This window comes from Eleutherodactylus coqui, chromosome 3 (assembly GCF_035609145.1).
Source record: "Eleutherodactylus coqui strain aEleCoq1 chromosome 3, aEleCoq1.hap1, whole genome shotgun sequence".
Taxonomy (NCBI): domain Eukaryota; kingdom Metazoa; phylum Chordata; class Amphibia; order Anura; family Eleutherodactylidae; genus Eleutherodactylus; species Eleutherodactylus coqui.
The window spans coordinates 207,195,510-207,215,616 of NC_089839.1; the positions used below are offsets into that span (position 1 = coordinate 207,195,510).

General features: G+C 46.8%; 1 protein-coding gene across 2 annotated transcripts in view; it reads left to right on the forward strand.

Moving 5' to 3' along the window:
• The window catches only part of CACNA2D2 (calcium voltage-gated channel auxiliary subunit alpha2delta 2), a 209,450-nt gene that overhangs the window by 174,501 nt on the left and 14,842 nt on the right, over nucleotides 1-20,107 (forward strand). The window contains exons 12-29 of one of the 2 annotated variants that reach the window (XM_066596905.1): nucleotides 2,432-2,539; nucleotides 2,628-2,706; nucleotides 2,784-2,833; nucleotides 2,974-3,063; nucleotides 3,182-3,265; nucleotides 5,017-5,100; nucleotides 5,221-5,295; nucleotides 5,434-5,505; nucleotides 5,581-5,652; nucleotides 7,139-7,200; nucleotides 8,025-8,101; nucleotides 11,556-11,576; nucleotides 16,317-16,377; nucleotides 16,950-17,047; nucleotides 17,648-17,738; nucleotides 18,046-18,108; nucleotides 18,378-18,481; nucleotides 18,993-19,091. In XM_066596905.1, the coding sequence (XP_066453002.1) occupies nucleotides 2,432-2,539; nucleotides 2,628-2,706; nucleotides 2,784-2,833; nucleotides 2,974-3,063; nucleotides 3,182-3,265; nucleotides 5,017-5,100; nucleotides 5,221-5,295; nucleotides 5,434-5,505; nucleotides 5,581-5,652; nucleotides 7,139-7,200; nucleotides 8,025-8,101; nucleotides 11,556-11,576; nucleotides 16,317-16,377; nucleotides 16,950-17,047; nucleotides 17,648-17,738; nucleotides 18,046-18,108; nucleotides 18,378-18,481; nucleotides 18,993-19,091 (1,390 nt within the window). The remainder of the gene's footprint in view (nucleotides 1-2,431; nucleotides 2,540-2,627; nucleotides 2,707-2,783; nucleotides 2,834-2,973; nucleotides 3,064-3,181; nucleotides 3,266-5,016; nucleotides 5,101-5,220; nucleotides 5,296-5,433; nucleotides 5,506-5,580; nucleotides 5,653-7,138; nucleotides 7,201-8,024; nucleotides 8,102-11,555; nucleotides 11,577-16,316; nucleotides 16,378-16,949; nucleotides 17,048-17,647; nucleotides 17,739-18,045; nucleotides 18,109-18,377; nucleotides 18,482-18,992; nucleotides 19,092-20,107) is intronic. The other variant, XM_066596906.1, reaches the window with a different exon arrangement.

The window sequence follows — 20,107 nt, forward strand, 5'->3', positions numbered from 1 at the left end:
GCGGTGAACGGCCTTCGTCCCACCTTGTGGGGTGCTTGGCCATCATATGTCTGCGCATGCTGGTGGTGGTCAGGCTGTTGGTGGTGGCTCCCCGGCTGATCTTGGCGCGACAAAGGTTGCACACCACTGTTCGTCGGTCGTCAGGCGTCTCTGTGAAAAACTGCCAGACCTTAGAGCACCTCGGCCTCTGCAGGGTGGCATGGCGCGAGGGGGCGCTTTGGGAAACACTTGGTGGATTATTCGGTCTGGCCCTGCCTCTACCCCTGGCCACCGCACTGCCTCTTGCAACCTGCCCTGCTGCTGCCCTTGCCTCCCCCTCTGAAGACCTGTCCTGTGTAGGCGTTGCACACCAGGTGGGGTCAGTCACCTCATCGTCCTGCTGCTCTTCCTCCGAATCCTCTGTGCGCTGCTCCCTCGGACTTACTGCCCTTACTACTACCTCACTGCAAGACAACTGTGTCTCATCGTCATCGTCCTCCTCACCCACTGAAAGGTCTTGAGACAGTTGCCGGAAGTCCCCAGCCTCATCCCCCGGACCCTGGGAACTTTCCAATGGTTGGGCATCAGTGACGATAAACTCCTCTGGTGGTAGAGGAACCACTGCTGCCCAATCTGAGCAGGGGCCCGAGAAAAGTTCCTGGGAGTGTTCCCGCTCCTGAGCATGTGTCATTGTAGTGGAGTGAGGAGGCTGGGAGGAAGAAGGAGCAGCAGACAGAGGATTTGGATTTGCAGCAGTGGACGGCGCAGAACTGTGGCTGGACGATAGGTTGCTCGAAGCACTTTCTGCCATCCAGGACAGGACCTGCTCACACTGCTCATTTTCTAATAAAGGTCTCCCGCGTGGACCCATTAATTGGGCGATGAATGTGGGGACGCCAGAAACGTGCCTCTCTCCTAATCGCGCAGCAGTCGGCTGCGACACACCTGGATCAGGAGCTCGGTCTGTGCCCACACCCTCACTTGGCCCTCCGCGTCCTCGGCCACGTCCACGTCCTCTGGGCTTACCCCTACCCCTCAGCATGCTGTATTACCAGTGATTTGATTTCCCAGGCAGGAAATAAATTGGCGCAAGCCTGCAGGCCAAATATAATTTTTTCGCAAATTTGCAAAGGGAGGGCACCACTGCGGATATTCAATGAACAATACGTTTAATATCTGTGGTGTGGCCCTGAAAAAGTGTCACACAACTTTAGTGTAGCAGAGTTATTAACTCTGGCAGAGCAGGTATTTGCCAGTCAGGAAAGACAATGGCGCAAGCCTGCAGTAAACCGTAGCTGGTTGCGTTTGATTTTTGTACGTTCTCCACGCAGCACACACGTACACAGAGACCTTAGGACTGACACAGGCAGGCCAAATATAATTTTTTTGCAAATTTGCAAAGGGAGGGCCCCACTGCGGATATTCAATGAACAATAACTGTGTTGTGGCCCTGCCTACACAATTCTGTCCCTGTAGTATCAATGGAGGGTGCAATGCTCTGCACAGACGATTTTTTGAAGAAAAAAAAAATGCAACACTGCTAACAGCAGCCAGCACAGTACTGCACACGGATAGAAGTGGCCCTAGAAAGGACCGTTGAGGTTCTTGAAGGCTACACTCACTCCTAACACTCTCCCTGCCTAAGCACCACTTCTGTCCCTAATGCCGGGTGCAATGCTCTGCACTGCCGATTTTGAGAGAGAAAAAAAAAATTTCCACTGCTAACAGCAGCCTGCACACACGTAGATGTGGCTCTAAGAAGGACCGTTGGGGTTCTTGAAGCCTACACTCACTACAAACACTCTCCCTACAGCAACTCCAATAGAACAGCACTTTCCCTCACTAACTCACACGGCATCTGAGCCGAGCCGCGGGAGGGGCCGACTTTTATACTCGGGTGACATCTGATCGCCCCAGCCACTCACTGCAGGGGGGTGGTATAGGGCTTGAACGTCACAGGGGGAAGTTGAAATGCCTTCCCTGTCTTTCAATTGGCCAGAAAAGCGCGCTAACGTCTCAGAGAGGAAACTGAAAGTAACCGGAACACCGCGTGGTACTCGTTACGAGTAACGAGCATCCCGAACACCGTAATATTCGCACGAATATCAAGCTCGGACGAACACGTTCACTCATCTGTAATGTGCAGTAGATCACTATCACCAGCAGTTGTCACTATCATGTGCAGTACATCACTATCTCCAGCAGGTGTCACTATCACCAGCAGTTGTCACTATCATGTGCAGTGCATCACTATCACAAGCAGGTTTCACTATCACCAGCAGGTGTCACTATCATGTGCAGTACATCACTATCACCAGCAGTTGTCACTATCACCAGCAGGTGTCACTATCATGTGCAGTACATTACTATTACCAGCAGGTGTCACAGTCATGTGTAGTACATCACTATCACCAACAGGTGTCACACGCATTTCTCTATCTACTTATTGCAGACAAACGTCACTCGTGCAAACTGTAATAAGATGATAATGATGTTCACGGATGGCGGCGAGGATCGGGTACAGGACGTCTTCGAGAAATACAACTGGCCAAACAAGACAGTGAGTGTCCTGAAGCAGTTACGTATATTATAAGACACTCCGTACTGCATGTATCTCAGAGCGCTGTTGTACATTCTCCCCTCCGCAGGTTCGCGTTTTCACATTCTCGGTTGGACAGCACAATTATGATGTCACACCCCTTCAGTGGATGGCGTGTGCCAACAAGGGTGAGTGTGCCACCGGCTGGGTGATACAATATGGCATCTCCTACGTGCGTCTCATCGCACCATCTTCATTTTTGCAGGATACTATTTTGAAATCCCATCTATTGGAGCGATTCGCATAAACACTCAGGTACGGAGGGAGCGTCATGTTACGGGGATACTTGGGGGCTCAGGGTGTCTCAGTACATTTGCCTCCTGTTTTGGGTGCCTCCTTTCTGTTTATCGTGATGTGTGATCTTTGGGTTTTCTCTTGTTTTCGGGGCGACTCAGGAATATCTCGATGTTCTGGGGCGTCCGATGGTTCTGGCTGGAAATGAAGCAAAGCAAGTTCAATGGACGAATGTCTACCAGGATGCGCTGGTGAGGAGCGCGCCACCTCCTGGACTGGATGAGAACTGCACTGATGTGCTCCAGGGTGTTCCTTCTCACCCTCGCTCTGCCCCTGCTCGCCGTTTCTCACTTTCGCTCTTCTCCACAGGGCCTGGGTCTGGTGGTGACCGGGACGCTGCCTGTATTCAACCTGACTGCTTCTGCACCCGACGAGGCAGGATCCCCCAGCAAGGTGAGGAGCCCTGAGTGGAGCGTGTATGGCACGCTTATGTCACCCCTACTCACCTTTTTTTCTTTTAACGTAAATAATCCATCATTGTGCGCTGCTCAGCCTCATAATACACCTGCATACAGGTTAGAACTCAGACTGATACATAGTTCCAAATCCCCTGCATACACATACAGTAGACACAACATTCAGTGTGCCCCGAGCCACCACTAGGTGGACCTCACTGTATATGTACAGATATATACAGCCACCACTAGGGGGGACCTCACTGTATACAGATATATACAGCCACCACTAGGGGAGCTAACTATATACAGATCTATACAGCCACCACTAGGGGAGCTAACTATATACAGATATATACAGCCACCACTTGGGAAGCTAACTATATACAGATATATACAGCCACCACTAGGTGGACCTCACTGTATACAGATATGTACAGCCACCACTAGGTGGACCTCACTGTATACAGATATGTACAGCCACCACTAGGGGAGCTCACTATATACAGATATATACAGCCACCACTAGGTGGACCTCACTGTATACAGATATGTACAGCCACCACTAGGGGAGCTAACTATATACAGATATATACAGCCACCACTTGGGAAGCTAACTATATACAGGTATATACAGCCACCACTAGGTGGACCTCACTGTATACAGATATGTACAGCCACTACTAGGGGAGCTCACTGTATATAGATATACACAGCCACCATTAGGCAGACCTCACTATATACAGATATATATAGCCACCACTAGGGGAGCTCACTGTATACAGATATATACAGCCACCACTAGGTAGACCTCACTGTATACAGATATATACAGCCACCACTAGGCAGACCTCACTGTATACAGATATATACAGTCACCACTAGAGGGAGCTCACTGTATACAGATATATACAGTCATCACTAGGAGTAGCTCACTACATACAGATAAATATATTCACCACTAGGATGAGCTCTCTGTATATAGAACTATACAGCTGCCATTGATCTCAGTAATGCACATTGATTTCCATTTCTCTGTGCCTCTCCGATGCAGAGTCTGTACTCAGACCAGTATCACATGTAGCACTGCTGTCCTCCGATATGTCAGGGGGCTCTTTGGCCCAGTTATGTTCTTGGATCCAGACGCATCACTAAAAGCTGCTGTGGAGCCCTAACCTAGGTCGAAGTCCTCAGTGTTAAATGCTGGATGACAGAATGTAGCAAGCGTCCAGCACCTTCCATGTCACCCTGAATGATGTCACCTGTCACCAAGGGTGAGGCACCCAGGATAAGTTTACCTGTCCCATATGACCCAGGATAATGTCAATTGTCACCCTGGATGAGGTCACCCAAAATGATGTCACCTGTTACCCTGGATGACCTCTGATCCAGGATGAGTTCATCTGTGACCCAGGATGATAGCACGTGTGACCCTGTCACCTGTCACCCTGGATGAGGTCACCTAGTAGCCAGGATGAGGTCACTCAGGGTGATGTCATCTGTCACCCTGAATGAGGAACCCACAATGTTACCTGCCATCCAGAAAGACGTCACCTATCACCCAGGATGATATCACCTGTCAACCATGAGGCACTTACATATGACCCAGGATGATGTCACCCAGGATGAGGTCAACTATCAACTAGGATGAGGTCACCTGTCACCTAGAATGATTTCACCTGTCACCCAGGATGATGTCACTGATCTGCAACGTTGACCTCCATTTTTCATGTTTCTTTACGCCCACAGAGCCGACAGAACCAGCTCATCCTGGGTGTTATGGGCATAGACATCGCCTTGGAAGATATCCAGAAATTGATGCCACGGTACAGTGTAAGTAGTGGTAAAGGGGTACATGGTAAGGGCTTCTTTTGAGCCAGTGATTCCGGGATTGTTGTATCTTGCTGTTTTGGGGGTTTTCCCAGGTGTTATTTCCGGGTTCTCTCTCCACAGTTGGGGGCCAATGGTTACATGTTCGCCATTGATTTGAACGGCTATGTCCTGCTCCATCCCAACCTGAAGCCACAAGTAAGATTCTGCAGCTGTGTCTCTCTAGTAAAAGGGCCTTGCTTAAGTATTTACAGCCAGTAGTTCTTAGCATCTGTATTTATACAATGGAGACCTCTCCTTCAACTCAGTGCCATTTTTGCCTTCTCCTCCTGTTAGGTCATTAACTTCCAGGAGCCGGTGACCCTGGATTTCCTGGATGCGGAGCTAGAAGATGAGAATAAGGAGGAGGTGGGTGCCAGCTCCTGGGCGTCTGGTCGCTGCGCTCTCCTGTTTTTTATTTATCACTTCTGCGTCTTTTACCAGATCCGAAGGAGAATGATTGATGGGTTAGAAGGTCACCAGTACATCCGGACGCTGGTGAAATCACTGGATGAGGTAGGATGTGGGCATAGGGACTGGCAATGGCGGGAGATTGGTAAATGTTGGGCACCATGGATTGGTAATGGTGGGAACTGGAAGACTGGTGAGGGTGGGCACTGGGGACTGGTAATGATGTGACGGTAGTGGTGGGAGTTGGGGACTGGTAATGGTGGGTGCCAGGAACTCGTAATAGTGGGAGTCAGGGAAAAACTGGCAAGTGGTGGATGCTGGAAACTGGTGATGGTGGGAGTGCCAGGGACTGGTGATGATGGCAGCTGGGGGGAGACTGATGATATAGTAACATAGTATGTAAGGCTGAATGAAGACATTGTCCATCTAGTCCAGCCTGTCTATCCTACCATGTTGATCCAGAGGAAGGCAAATGACAATCAGACTGTTCCCTGGATCAACCCCTAATAGTTCCTACCTGCCTATATATCCGGATTGACACTTCTCCTAATATTTATATCCTGTAATATCCTTCTTCTCCAGAAAGACATCAAGTCCCCTTTTAAACTCCTCTATGGATTTTGCCATCACCACTTCCTCCGGTAGAGAGTTCCACAGTCTCACTGCTCTTACAGTAAAGAATCCCCTTCTATGTTGGTGATGAAACCTACTTTCCTCTAATCGTAGCGGATGTCCTCTTGTTACCGTCATGGTCCTGGGTGTAAACAGATCGCGGGAAAGATCCATGTGTTGTCCCCTCATGTACTTATACATGGTTATTTGGTCGCCTCTTAACCTTCTTTTTTCTAGAGTAAATAGTCCCAATTTGGATAGCCTCTCTGGGTATTCCAGTCCCGTCATTCCATGTATTAGTTTAGTTGCCCTTCTTTGAACCCCCTCCAATACCGTAACATCTTTCCTGAGCACCGGTGTCCAGAATTGTACGCAGTATTCCATGTGAGGCCTGACAAGTGCCTTATATAATGGAAGGATGATGTTCTCGTCCTTCGCCCCTATACCTCTTTTAATGCACCCCAAGACTTTATTTGCCTTTGCAGCAGCTGACTGGCATTGGTTACTCCAGTTTAGTCTATTATCCACTAATACCCCCAGATCCTTTTCCATATCACTTTTCCCTAGTGGTACCCCATTAAGTGAGTATTTGTAACATCCGTTTCTCCTGCCCATGTGCATAGTCTTACATTTTTCAACATTGAACTTCATTTGCCATTTTCCTGCCCAAGCCCCCAGCTTGTCCAGGTCCGTTTGCAGCCGCACATTGTCCTCCGTTGTATTAATTATATTGTATTGATGGTGGTAGCTGGGTACTGGTAATGATGTACTGATGGGAATCAGGGAGGGTGATGGTCAGTACTGGTGACTGAGATGGTGGTAAACTAGTGATTGGTGTGTGTCGGGAACTAGTGATGGTGGGAGTGGGGGCTGGTGTGTCTGTGTAACGGGGACTGGTGTGATGGTGGGAGACTGGTGACAGCGGGCACTTGGGGTGAAGGAAGTAAGTTGCCATATTGATCTATTGTTTTACCAACAGAGATACATTGATGAGACAGAGCGAACTTACACCTACGCCCCGATACACAGCACTAATTACAGGTAAGCTAGGTGCAAACTCATAGGGGCCACATCATTGTTGCAGATGTCACAATGTTCTGGGGTCTACAACTGTTCACACAGATCTAGTAAAACGCCAGAATACACCACACTCCCATAATGCCTTTCTCTACTCAGGTCCAGTATGCTGCTGCCATCTTGTGGACAAGTGTAGGAACAGCACAAGGCCCTGAGGCAGCTGATAGTTATAATGTTGTCATCACTATTTGTATATTAATGTGGAGGGGGGTGGTATAATCTATAATCTAGAAGCTTCTAACATGTCCAGAGATCAGCGGCTTCAAGTCTATATGATCTGCATGGTTCAGATATACAAAGTATAGGAACATGATCACCAGGAAATTGCCAGTATATATAAGCCCTGGAGTCACAGCTGCCTGCTATCCAATATGGCTTCTCCAGAGCCCTGAACTGCCTGGTTATGTCATATCCAATATGGCTGCCTCCGGAGAGGCTATGGAGTTTGTCACCAGGCTTCTCTAGCTGCATGGATATACTGCAGCCTGGCAGAACTAGAGAAAGCTGAATGACCCCCTATTGGTGATGTGGTAGCGGTTCTATTGGGCATTCCCAGCTAATTGTTCCCACAGAGTGCAGGATGTAGCAGAGTGCAGTGTGCACAGTGAGGTGTAGTATGTGGCTGTTCTGAACCTCTAGTAACATTTTCTCTTTTCCTCTCCCCTTGTCCCTTGTCCGCCCCCATTATCCGGCTTCTCTGCCATTTTCCTCCTCTTCATTACTCTTCCCCTAACACCTTCTGTCACCCGTCCCCCATTCTTTCCCTTCCTCTCCTTTTCTCCTGGCAGCCTTGGTCTGGTGTTGCCTCTGTACAGCTCCTATTACCTCCGCGCTAATCTGAGTGATCAGATCCTCCAGGTGCAGTGTAAGTTTCCCCTTTGCTTGTGTGTCTCCCAGTGAGTCCCTTTCTCCTGTCCCCCAGCTCACGCCTGCCCCCCGGCCATCCCCCGGATTTGTCATTGTTGAGGGGGGACATGTCTGGGGGTGAGGGCAGAAGTTGGCAGCATGCAGAGCCTGGCAGACACTCGCTGCCCGGGAGGTGTGTGCATGAGACTTCTCTGTTCATCTGAATCATAATGAATGTCTTTCAGTTTGATTCATTCAGATTTATCTCTGAATCAGATGCTGCTTCTGTCTCTTCTGCTGTCTCTTCCTCTGTCAACAGCACTCTCTTACACGCTACCTCTCTGACAAGCACTCTTGCACATCTCTTTTTATGTCACCAGCACTCTCTACACACTACCTTTTCTGACCCGCACTCTCTTACATTCAGTCCCCAGTTCACTCTCCTTACCAGCATTCTTATACATTCTTTCTCCTGCAGCAGCACTTTCACACTCTCACTTCCTCTCTCTTCTTTTTTACTAGTTCTGCTCCTCTATTCTCTATATATCTGCTCCTTTCTCTCTTCCTCTCTCTTTTTTCCTTCATTTTCTTTTTTACTCTCTCTTTTCCTCTTCCTTTCTTTACGTCCTTCCTGTCTTCTTCTCCTTCCTTCCTTTCTCCTTCTTTCCTCTTTCCTTCCTTTCTCTCTCCTTCTTTCCTAGGATACTAAAGGAAGCAGCAGAGGTAATTGCTGAACCACTTGCTGTAATCTTTGAAAATTCCTGGAGAACAGGAGAAGTCCTAGAAGATTGGAGAAGGGCACATGTTGTCCCTATCTTCAAAAAAGGGATAAGGTGGACCCAGGAAACTACAGGCCTGTAAGCCTGACTTCTATACTGGGAAACCTCTTTGAAGAAATTATTAAGCAGCATGTATGCAAGTACTTGGATGAGAATGGAGTAATTAATCAGAGCCAGCATGGGTTTGTATCAAACCAGTTATGCCAGACTAATCTAATTTCCTTCTGTGACAGAATCACGGACTGGGTTGATCAGGGCAATGTGGTAGATATACTCTATCTTTACTTTAGTAAAGTATTTGACAAAGTATCTCACACCATACTTATTTACGAAATGAACAAATATAGAATTGACAAGGCAGCTGTTAGGTGGATTCACAACTGGCTGAGTGATCGTACTCAGAGTGGTCATAAATGGCTGCACATCCAAGTGGAAGAAGGTATCAAGTGGGGTACCACAAGGCTCTGTCCTAGGCCCAGTGTTGTTCACCATTTTTATAAAGAATCTAAAGCAGGGGATTGAGGGGAAACTGATCAAATTTGCAGACGACACAAGGCTAGAAGGGATAACTAACACTGGGGAAGAGAGGGAGAGTATTTTAAAAAGATCTAGAAAAGCTTGAACAGTGGGCAGCAACTAACAGAATGGTATTTAACAAGGAGAAATGCAAAGTCTTACATCTGGGCCAGAAAAATGAAAAAAGCACATACAGAATTGGAGAAACTGGTCTGAGCAGCAGAAGATGTGAAAAAGACTTGGATATACTAATAGATCTGAATATGAGTCAACAATGTGATGCAGCAGCCAAAAAAGGCAAACACAATTCTGGGATGTATTAAGAGAAGCATAGAGTCTAGATCACTCGAGGTAATTATCTACTCTTCCTTGGTCAGACCTCATCTGGAATACTGTGACCAGTTCTGGGCACCCCAATTTAAAAAAGACCTCCACACACCGGAGGAAGTTGGGAGAAGAGCTACCTGGATGGTGAGCGCTCTGCAAACCATGTTCTATGGGGAACAGTTAAACGGTATAGGAATGTTTAGCTTTCAAAAAAAAAGGCTGAGAAGAGACATAAAATTAGGCTGCCTACAACTATCTGAAGGGCTGTCACAGTGCAGAGGGATCAGCCCTCTTCTCATTTGCACAAGGAAAGACTAGAAGCAATAAGGAGAAAGGGAGGAGACAGATTTGATATTAGAAAAAACTTTCTAACAGTGAGCGTGATCAATGAGTGGAACAAGGTACCACGGGAGGTGGTGAGTTCTCCTTCAATGGAAGTGTGCAAACACAGTCTGGACAAATATCTGTCTGGGATGATTTAGTGATCCTGCATTGAGCAGGGCGTTGGACCCGATGATTCTATTCTATTCTCTTTTTCTCCTTCCTTCCTGTCCATACTTTTTCTCTCCTTCCTTCCTATTTTCCTCCTTTCTTCTTTCCTATTTTCTTCCTTCCTTTTTTTCTCTTCTTCCTTCCATGATCTCTTTTTCTCTTCTATTCTTCTCCTTTCTATTTTACCTCTATTCTTCCTCTATTTGTCTTTCTTTCCTCTTTTTCTTTACTTTCTTCATTGCCCTCTTTCTCTCTTCTATTCTTCTCTCCCCTTCCTTCTTCTCCTTCCTTTTTACCTCTTTTCCACCCCTTTTTCTCCCCTTTCTTCATTGCCCTATTTATCACTTCTATTCCTCTCTTTTCTTTCCTCCTTTAATATTTTCCTTGCTTCCTCCCTTCTTTCTTTGCTCGCTTCTTCCCTTCTTTGCTTCCTCCTTTCCTTCCCTTCTTTCTTTCCTCTACTTCCTTCCTTCCTCTTTTTCCTTCCATCCTCTCCTTCCACCTTTGTTTCCTCCTTACCTTCTTTCCTTGCTTTGTTTTCTGATTTTCTTGCTTCCTCCTTTCCTTTCCTCTGTTTACTCCTCCTTCCTTTGTTTCCTCATTGCTTCTTCTTTTGCTTCTTTCTTTCCTTGCTTCCTCCTCTCCTTCCTCCTTTTCTCTCTTTCCTTCCTTCCCTCTCCTCCCTTCATTCTCTCTTCCCTTCCTTCCTCTCCTTCTTATCTTCCTGCCTTCCTCTTCTTCCTTCCACCTTAGTTCCCTCCTTTCCTTTCCTATCCTTCCTTCTTTCCCTTCCTTTCTCCTTCCCATACTTCCTCCTTTTCTCTTTTTTGTACCCTTCTTTCCTCTTCTTCCTTCCTTGTGCTCTTTCTCTCTTCTCTTCCTTCCTCATTTCCTTTCTCTTTTTTCTGTCTTTCTCTCTAACTTCCTTCTTTACTCCCTCTTTTGCTCTTCTTCCTATCCTTCCTTTCTCTTTCCTTCCTTTTCTCTTCTCATCCTCCTTCGTTCATTCTTCCTTTTTTCCCCCTCTCCTTTTTTCTTTTTCTCTGTCTATCTTTCCCTCCTTCCTTTCTTTACTTCCTCTTTCTCTCTTTACTTCCTCTCTTTTTTTCTTCTTTCTCCTCCTCCTCTTTCTAGTTCTCTCCATTTCTCGTTTGCTGCTTATGTTTCATGGTGTTTCTTGCAAGATTTCTTTTCTGTTTTGGTTTCAGTACAATTATGAGATACAATATTTTTATTCAATCCGCTCTTGAATAAAATATTGTTTGTAATGCCTCCTCCTTTCCACCCGTTCCTCCTTCTTTTTCTTTTGTGTTCTTTTTCTTTGTGTTGTTTTTCTGCCTCTCTGGTGGATTTTCACAGATCCAAACAAGAAAACTAAGGGCAAGTATATTCCAGCAATAGATCTTCCTGCCCCCCCACAACCCACCACCCGCCTGCCTGCCCGTCACCCTGCCCGTAATGCCTACTACCACCTCACAGAACCTGTCACTCCTCCTCCTGTCTGTACCCTCCTGTCACTCCCCCAGAACCCCCCTGTGTGACCACCGCCTGGGATGAAGTGGGACCCTCGTCCATCTCCCCCTCCTGCATCCGTCCTCCATATATTACTGCCTTCTCTGATCCCCTTAGTCTCATGTGGCAGCGACATATATATATATTCATGGCAATATATATATAAAAAATGTGTGTGCACATGACGGCAGCTGGTTCTAGACCCAGTCTTGCTATGATGATTAAGGGGTTAAATCGGGCACGTAATGGTCAATCCCTCTTGCTCCTTACTCTTCTCTGATCTCCTCTCTCTTCCCAGATGTCTCGCCTCTTTTCTTTTCTTGTTTCCTTCCATCGCCCTTCTGTATGTCGCCCTCCTGTCTCCTTGTAAGTTCCCCCCATTTCCCTTAGCCATCACCCCTTCTTTCCGCACCGTCGTCTTCTTACCCATCCCCACTGGGTGTCTCTTTCACTTCACCCCTCATCTGCCTTGCTGCCTCTCCTTGTACGGCCACTTGCGATGGAGTTGTGGCCTTCATCTAGTTCTCATGAATGGGTATTAGTTTTGGTAACACCCGTCTTCCCTGTTCCTCTCACTCCTTCCACCTTCTTTTTTTCAGCACAAGCTGGGAGGGGACCGTGCTGAGCGATGTGTAGACCATACATGGGATCGTTGGATTTTGGGGGGTCGGGGGGTCTTCATTCAGTCACTTTGCACCTTGTCTGGACCAGCACGGACCCCTGCAGCTTCTGCCCGATTCCCGGTGATCCTGTATTGGCGATGCTGATGAAACAATGGTAGTGTTCTGTAATCTGACTCTGACTCCCCCCCCCCCACTCCTCTCATCGCTTGCCCCTCCCCCACCTTGACCTCTATTAGAAGGTAACAGTCCAATCAGTTGTGTGTTTCCAGGCCACCCCACAGCTGTGCACCCCAGTGCATCATGGGTGGTAAATTTGTGGCAACTTCATACCAAAAAGAATAATCGACTTACAAAAATGTATCCAACATTTGCATGAGTGGCCATGCAAAATCCTTGATTCCAATCTGAACCAGTTACCATGGGCATGACTTACCAGTGGTGCCCGCATCTATGAGAAGTATGACATTGTGCCTCCCCGATCCCCCACAATGCACTGTGCCTCCTGTCTGGGTGGCTCGTATGCTTGGACTGACTTGCTGGGTATCTCAGTGTGGCTTTGTAGGTGCCTGACCACAGTATTTCTGTGCTCCCCGAATGGTCCAATTGAAGTTAACACCCGATGCATGTCTAATGGGCACTTACTAAGATCCAAGGGAACCAGCCACCTGCCAGCTTAGTAACGAATCACTACTGTATTGTACACACACCCAACTACACAGTGAATGTAGCACACAATGATGAACCATGACTGCCGCAGCCTAAAGGTAAGTTATCTTCATTCCAGGGAAGGAGCAAAAACTCTGACCGCTACTGCAGCCAATCACAAACTCAAAAAGCAACTGAACCCCATGTTTTAGTTTATATATAGAGTGAGTCTTAATTAACAGCGGAATCACTGTGTACATATATTACATTGTTCATCCTGTATTATACTCCAGAGCTGCACTCACTATTCTGCTGGTGGAGTCACTGTGTACATACATTACTTGTCCTGTACTGCTCCTGAGTTACATCCTGCATTGTACTTCAGAGCTGCACTCACTATTCTGCTGGTGGAATTGTGCAAAGGTTTTAGGCAGATGTGGAAAAAACGCTGCAGAGTAAGAATGCTTTCACAAATAAAAGCGTCATTAATAGTTTATTTTTGTGAATTAACTAAATGCAAAGTGACTGAGCAAGAGAGAAATGTAATCCCAGCAGTATTTGGTGTGATCGCCCTTTACCTTCAGAACAGAAGCAGTTTCTAGGGAAACTTGCACACAGGTTTTGAAGGAACTCGGCAGGGAGGTTGTTCCAGACATCTTGAAGGACTAAGCACAGATCTTCTGTGGATGTCAGCTTGCTGAGATCCTTCTTTCTCTTCATGTAATCCCAGAGAGACTGGATGATGCTGAGATCAGGGCTCTGTGGGGCCACATCATCACTTCCAGGACTCCTTGTTCTTTACACTGAAAATAGTTCTTAATGACATTGGCTGGATGTTTGTGGTTGTTGTCTTGCTACAAAATAAATTTAAAACAATCAGATGCCTCCCTGATGGTATTGCATGATGGATAAGCATCTGCCTGTATTTCTCAGCATTGAGGACACCATTAATCCTGACCAAGTCCACAATTGGAGAAATGCAGCCCCAAACTTGCCAGGACCCTTCGCCATGCCTTACAGTTGCACATAGACACTCATTATGGTACCGCTCTCCAGCCCTTCAGCTGGCTGAAGCTACAGAATAGGGAGTGCAGCTGTGGAATATAATACAGCATGTAATTCAGGATCAGTACAGGATAAGTAATGTATATACACAGTGACTCCACCAGCAGAATAGCGAGTGCAGCTCTGGAGTATAATACAGCATGTAACTCAGGATCAGTACAGGATAAGTAATATATGTACACAGTGACTCCACCAGCAGAATAGTAAGTGCAGCTCTGGAGTATAATACAGCATGTAACTCAGGATCAGTACAGGATAAGTACAGGATAAGTAATGTATGTACACAGTGACTCCACCAGCAGAATAGTGAGTGCAGCTCTGCAGTATAATACAGGATGTAACTCAGGATCAGTACAGGATAAGTAATGTATGTACACAGTGACTCCACCAGCAGAATAGCGAGTGCAGCTCTGGAGTATAATACAGGATGTAACTCAGGATCAGTACAGGATAAGCGATGTATGTACACAGTGACTCCACCAGCAGAATAGCGAGTGCAGCTCTGGAGTATAATACAGGATGTAACTCAGGATCAGTACAAGATAAGCGATGTATGTACACAGTGACTCCACCAGCAGAATAGTGAGTGCAGCTCTGTAGTATAATACAGGATGTAACTCAGGATCAGTACAGGATAAGTAATGTATGTACACTGTGACTCCGCCAGCAGAATAGTGAGTGCAGCTCTGGAGTATAATACAGGATGTAACTCAGGATCAGTACAAGATAAGTAATGTCTTCGCTTCTTTTATAGACTCATTCTGTATGTACACTGAGACTTATAGGCATGCAGGTCCCTTTATTTCTTGAATGTACTGCAAGCATAAGAACACTAGGGGCGCTGTACTCGTGGGCGCATTACCCATATATAGCTGGATGCACCTTGTGCTGCTCTGTGTTCTGTGGGATCTGTAAACCTGCACACATTTACATTAATCACATGAATCTTTTTTGCTTTACTAGAGCCACAGATACTTTTAGATAAAACCTCCCAGAATTTTGTCAGGTAATCGAAATATAAAAGTCTGCAGTTCTCTACACCTCACCAAAGCAGCAGTCACAACCCCCTAGGAAGTTTATGGAAGTGACACACAAGGCAGATCATGCATCTACTATATGGCCCTTGGGTAGGGGGGGCCCTGGTTGGTCCCATCCCATTTGTTGTTATGCGGTGACAAACTGAACAGACATGACAGAGAAGAAGTGATCTGAGGGTCATATTAAGGGGCTTTGAGAGGGAGACAAACATAATGTGGGGCTCACTGATCTTTGCTATGGAGCCCCCTCTCTTCTTTGAACCCCATTACAGGTTATATGTAAAGTGACACATTATGACGCACTGGTCTCAGCTCCACCAGTGTTGTGCAGATGATAGTAAAATTAAAGGTGTTGTCCAGAGTTAGAAGAACATGGCTGCTTTCTTCCAAACACAGCGCCATCCTTGTCTGTAGGTTGTGTCTGGTATTGCAGCTCAGCTTCCATTCACTTCAGTCCATACACAACCCTATGGAAAAGGGTGGCACTGTGTTTGGAAGAAAGCATCCATATTTTTCTAACCCTGAACAACCCCTTTAAGGATATAGTACAGCAGGAGTTTGGCATCACATGACAGATGTACCGATAGGAATGACACCTTCTCCTTGGTCTGAACCTTGTTCCACTGTGGATATAACACACAGCTTACAGGAACTGCATCTCCCAACTTTTAGTATGGTCAGAGGGACACTTACGGCTCGTTGCATGAAAGTCACGATCCTAGTGGGACAGAAGATAATTCCCTGTAGTTACACTGAAGGACACTGGGCGGCGCTGTGGAGATCACTAGATGAATGGACCCAGCAGCACATTCAGCTTTCCCAGTTTGCATTTCAGGTTTGGTGCTGAACTTACTCCATACACCATCATCCCAGCCGCAGCACTCTGTGACTCTCCAACCACAAGTCCCAGCATGCCTTGTCAGACTCAATCGGAGAGCCGCAAGTGGCTTACCTCTATTGTTAAGACACCTGAGCTCATCCCTCAACACTTGAGCTATTCTTCCTCCTTCTCTCCACGTCATTGGCTTCCATTGTTTCACCTGATGGTTGTGGCCGGATCCAGCTCGTCTCATACATCCATGCAGAGCAGATCCTAGTGCCCGGCCCGTAGCGAGGGTTCCCCTACATGCCACCATTGCAGGAGCAACTCCGTAAGCCCACACACAGGGGATGACCCCTCTGTGGACAGGAAGCGTCGCTCCTCTCACTTGCTGGATAATTCTTTTTATTTGTTACAGATTTTGAGTCTCTGATGCCGAACACCTTTGAGTCTGAAGGTCGAGTGTTCTTGGCTCCCAGGTAATGTATCCGTCCCGGTGAATCTTGTCGGATCCTCTTAAGTGTTTCTTCCTTGTGGCTTCAGTTCTTCTTTACCCTCTCAATCTATCATTTGTACATGAAGGCAGCCATACTGTCACTTTAAATGCAAATAAGGGAAGTAGAGCTCTATCCCCAATACTCCTTATGCAAATTATATATCTCTTCCATCTCCCTTATTTGCATATTACCCAGAGGAGCATGAATGGCCTTATAAGTCTCCTCACTCTAGTTGCTCCTCCTAAAGAGAGAAGATAGCGTTGCTGACCAAATACTCCTTAGAAACAGGTAGAGTCCTGCTACCCTTCTCAGCCACATGACCTGTTCACCTGCATCCTTCAGGGGGGGGGTTAGCTTCTTCCCCTTTGATTGGCTGCAGACCTTTCTATTGGGTTCAGTTATTCAGCCATAATGTAAGGCACCCGTCCCAGTGCCCCTGGCTCATCACTCCTGATGATGCTTCTTGTCTTGCTGTTCTGTCTTCTCCACCTCTTGTGTTCTCCGGTCTAACCTTCTATTTCCTCCTGGTTTCCACCGTCATTGGTCGCTCGCAGGCAGTACTGCCAGGACTTAGAACAGTCAGAAAACAACACCGAGTTCTTGTTGAATTTCATTTCACTCATGGAAAAAGTGACACCAGACTCCAAGCAGTGTGAGTACTGTAGAGGGACACTGTAGAGAGATGATGATAGTGGAGACTGATGTGTGATGGACATTGGTGGAGGCTGATATGGTGGGTGATGATGGTGAAGGCTGATGCAGGTGGTGATGTTGGTGGAGGTTAATTATGTGGGTGATGTCATGATGGTGGAGGCTGATGCATAGAGGGTGATGATGGCAGAGCTGATGTATGATGATAATGGTGGAAGCTGATGGTGTGCGTTATGGTCATGATGATTAGGGCTGATTTGTGATGGATGATGGTGTAGTGGATGATGGTGGAGGCTGGTGTCGTGGGGGGAGACAGATATTGGCGGAAGCTGATGTGTGGTGTGTAATGGTGGATGATCATGGAGTAGGTAATGGCGGAGACTGAAGTGAGGTGAGTGATGATTGTTGAGGCTGATGGGATGGGTTATTGTCATGATGATGCACGCTGATGTGTGGCAGATGATGATGTAGGGGATAATGGTAGAGGCTAATGTGGTGGGTGGAGGCTGATATGGAGGATGTTAGTGGAAGCTGTTGTAATGTGTGATGATGGTGGAGGCTGATGTGTGATGAAAAATTACCTTATTGTTCTCCTCTGCAGGTGACAGCTTCCTCCTCCATAACCTGATCTTGGATACAGGCATCACGCGGGATCTGGCCGACCGTGTCTGGAAGGATAAGGACCTTCTTACGTAAGGAAATACAACATGTCTGAGTTTACTCACCAGGCAGCACCCTAAAGTACAGACACCCCTAGTCATAGAGGTCAGCAGAGGATTGTGGGTGATAGATCTTGTGGATCAGCCCAGATCTAGAAAACAAACAATAAGAAATGGGCAGCAGATATGGCATAACATTAGGTTCAATTTCCCCCACCCAACCCCCAACATGACAAGGATCACCCACAGCCTGTGGTTTACCTGAGCTCGCGGAATAACATCCCACTGTGACATAGATAAGGCCTCCAAAAGCTTCATACTCTGCTCATCCTCTTCACAGGTACGGGCTCCTCGCCGTCTTTGCTGCTACAGATGGAGGCATCACCCGAGTCTTCCCCAACAAGTGAGTGTCTGCGGCTGCCTGGGAATGTCACATTGTGAAAACTCGTGAATTTTGAATTCGCACTTCAAGACAATATTCTTAGCTGGAGTTCTGCACCTCGAAGAAGCCCTCACAGCAGGAATGTTACGCCTAAGGAGCCACAGAGACTGCAGCGTCTCTGTTATGCCTTCTTGTTCTGTCTTCCCCGCTTTCCTTCACATTATCTCTGCTCTCTTGCTAACTTCATCGTTGTTCTTTTTCTCTCACTCATGTTGTCTTTGTGTCTTCAGGGCTGCAGATGACTGGATGGAGGACATGGAGCCTCATAATTCCACATTTTACAGAAGAAGTCTTGACAACAAGGGCTATATATTCCGAGCACCTTATAGAGACCGTAAGTTATGACCATCATTGGAGGAGAAGAACATAGAAGGTGAGGATGAGTGCAAGGAATAGAGGAGGAGGTGTGGGTAAGTGTGAGACGTAAAGGAGGAGGTGAGCATGAGTGTGAGGAGTAGAGGATGAGTGTGAGGAGTAGAGGATGAGTGTGAGGAGTAGAGGATGAGTGTGAGGAGTGGAGGATGAGTGTGAGGGGTAGAGGAGGAAGTGAGGGTGAGTGAGGAGGTGACGAGAAATAGAGGCGAGGATTAATGTGAGAAGTGGAGGAGGAGGTGAGGATTAGTGTGAGGAGTAGAGGAGGTGGCGAGAAATTGAAGAAGTAAGGATGAGTGTGAGATGTAAAGGTGGAGGTGAGGATGAGTGTGAAGAGTGGAGGAGGAGGTGAGGATGAGTGTGAGGTGAGGGATAAAGGAGGAGGTGAGGAGTAGAGGGAGAAGGTGAGGGATAAAGGAGGAGGTGAGGAGTCTGGGAAATACAAGACATAATCCCTTGTTGTCTCATGTCAGCTGGTTACCGACCATCAGATCTGGAGAATAACACTGTGGGGATCCTGGTGAGCACGGCTGTGGACCTGGAGATTGATGGCAGGAAACTTAAACCTGCAGGTGATCTAAGCGGCTGAGACAGTGGGGGGGCGCTTTGTGTAACCTATTATTATGCATGTTACAGTGGATTGGAAAAGTCTTAAGAGCCTTTCGATTTTTTACATTGTGTTATGTTGTGGCGTTGAGCAATTAGCCCATTAAGAACCAAGCATTGTTCGTTTACAGCATGTGGTCCTGGCCTTTATTCCCAGCTGATTAAAGCTACTGCTATGTAACAGGAGTAGGTCAGGTCCTCAGCTGTTTGTGACAGCTGATGACCTGGAGGAGAAGGCAGAAGCATTTTTTAAACTGCTTCTGCCTTTTCTTTTGCAGACTACATAGCCTGCTCAGTGAGCACTATGTTGTGAATGGAGAAAGTGGAAGTGTCACTTCCGCTATTTGATCCAGCAATCACATGACTGCCGGGTGCCCCCTGCTACAGCAGAGCTGCAGGGTCTTAGCAGACCCATATCAGCTCTGTTAAAGTGTACTGTCACACTAGGGGGATGTTTTTTCCTGTATCTGGAGCTCCTATGGATGCTCCAGTTACAGTAGAAAATTGTTTTTTAGTTTTTTTTTGTCTTTTTTTACAATGTGAATGACCAGGAGACGTCTTATGACGTCATTCCAACCAGAGGAGCAACAGAAGCGCTAAAGCTAAGTGCTATTTCAGTCCATCTCCAAGTGTGCGTGGCTGACATAACCGTATTGTGGTCTAAGTATTGGGATTAGTGACTTTGAAAAAGTCACTTGCATTTAATTACTGTTTAGTATATGCAAAAATTCAAATAAATACTTTCATTTAATCTATCTGTACGATCCCCATTTAGAATGTGCTCCATAATATACCCAGGACTGTGACGGTAACAAGGAGGCGCCCTCTGCGTCTAGAGAAAGGAGGTTTCTACACCGACATAGAAGGGGGTTCTTTACTGTAAGAGCAGTGAGACTATGGAACTCTCTGCCTGAAGATGCGGCGATGACAAATTCTATAAAAGAGTATAAGAGGGGCCTGCATGTTTTTCTTGAGCGATACA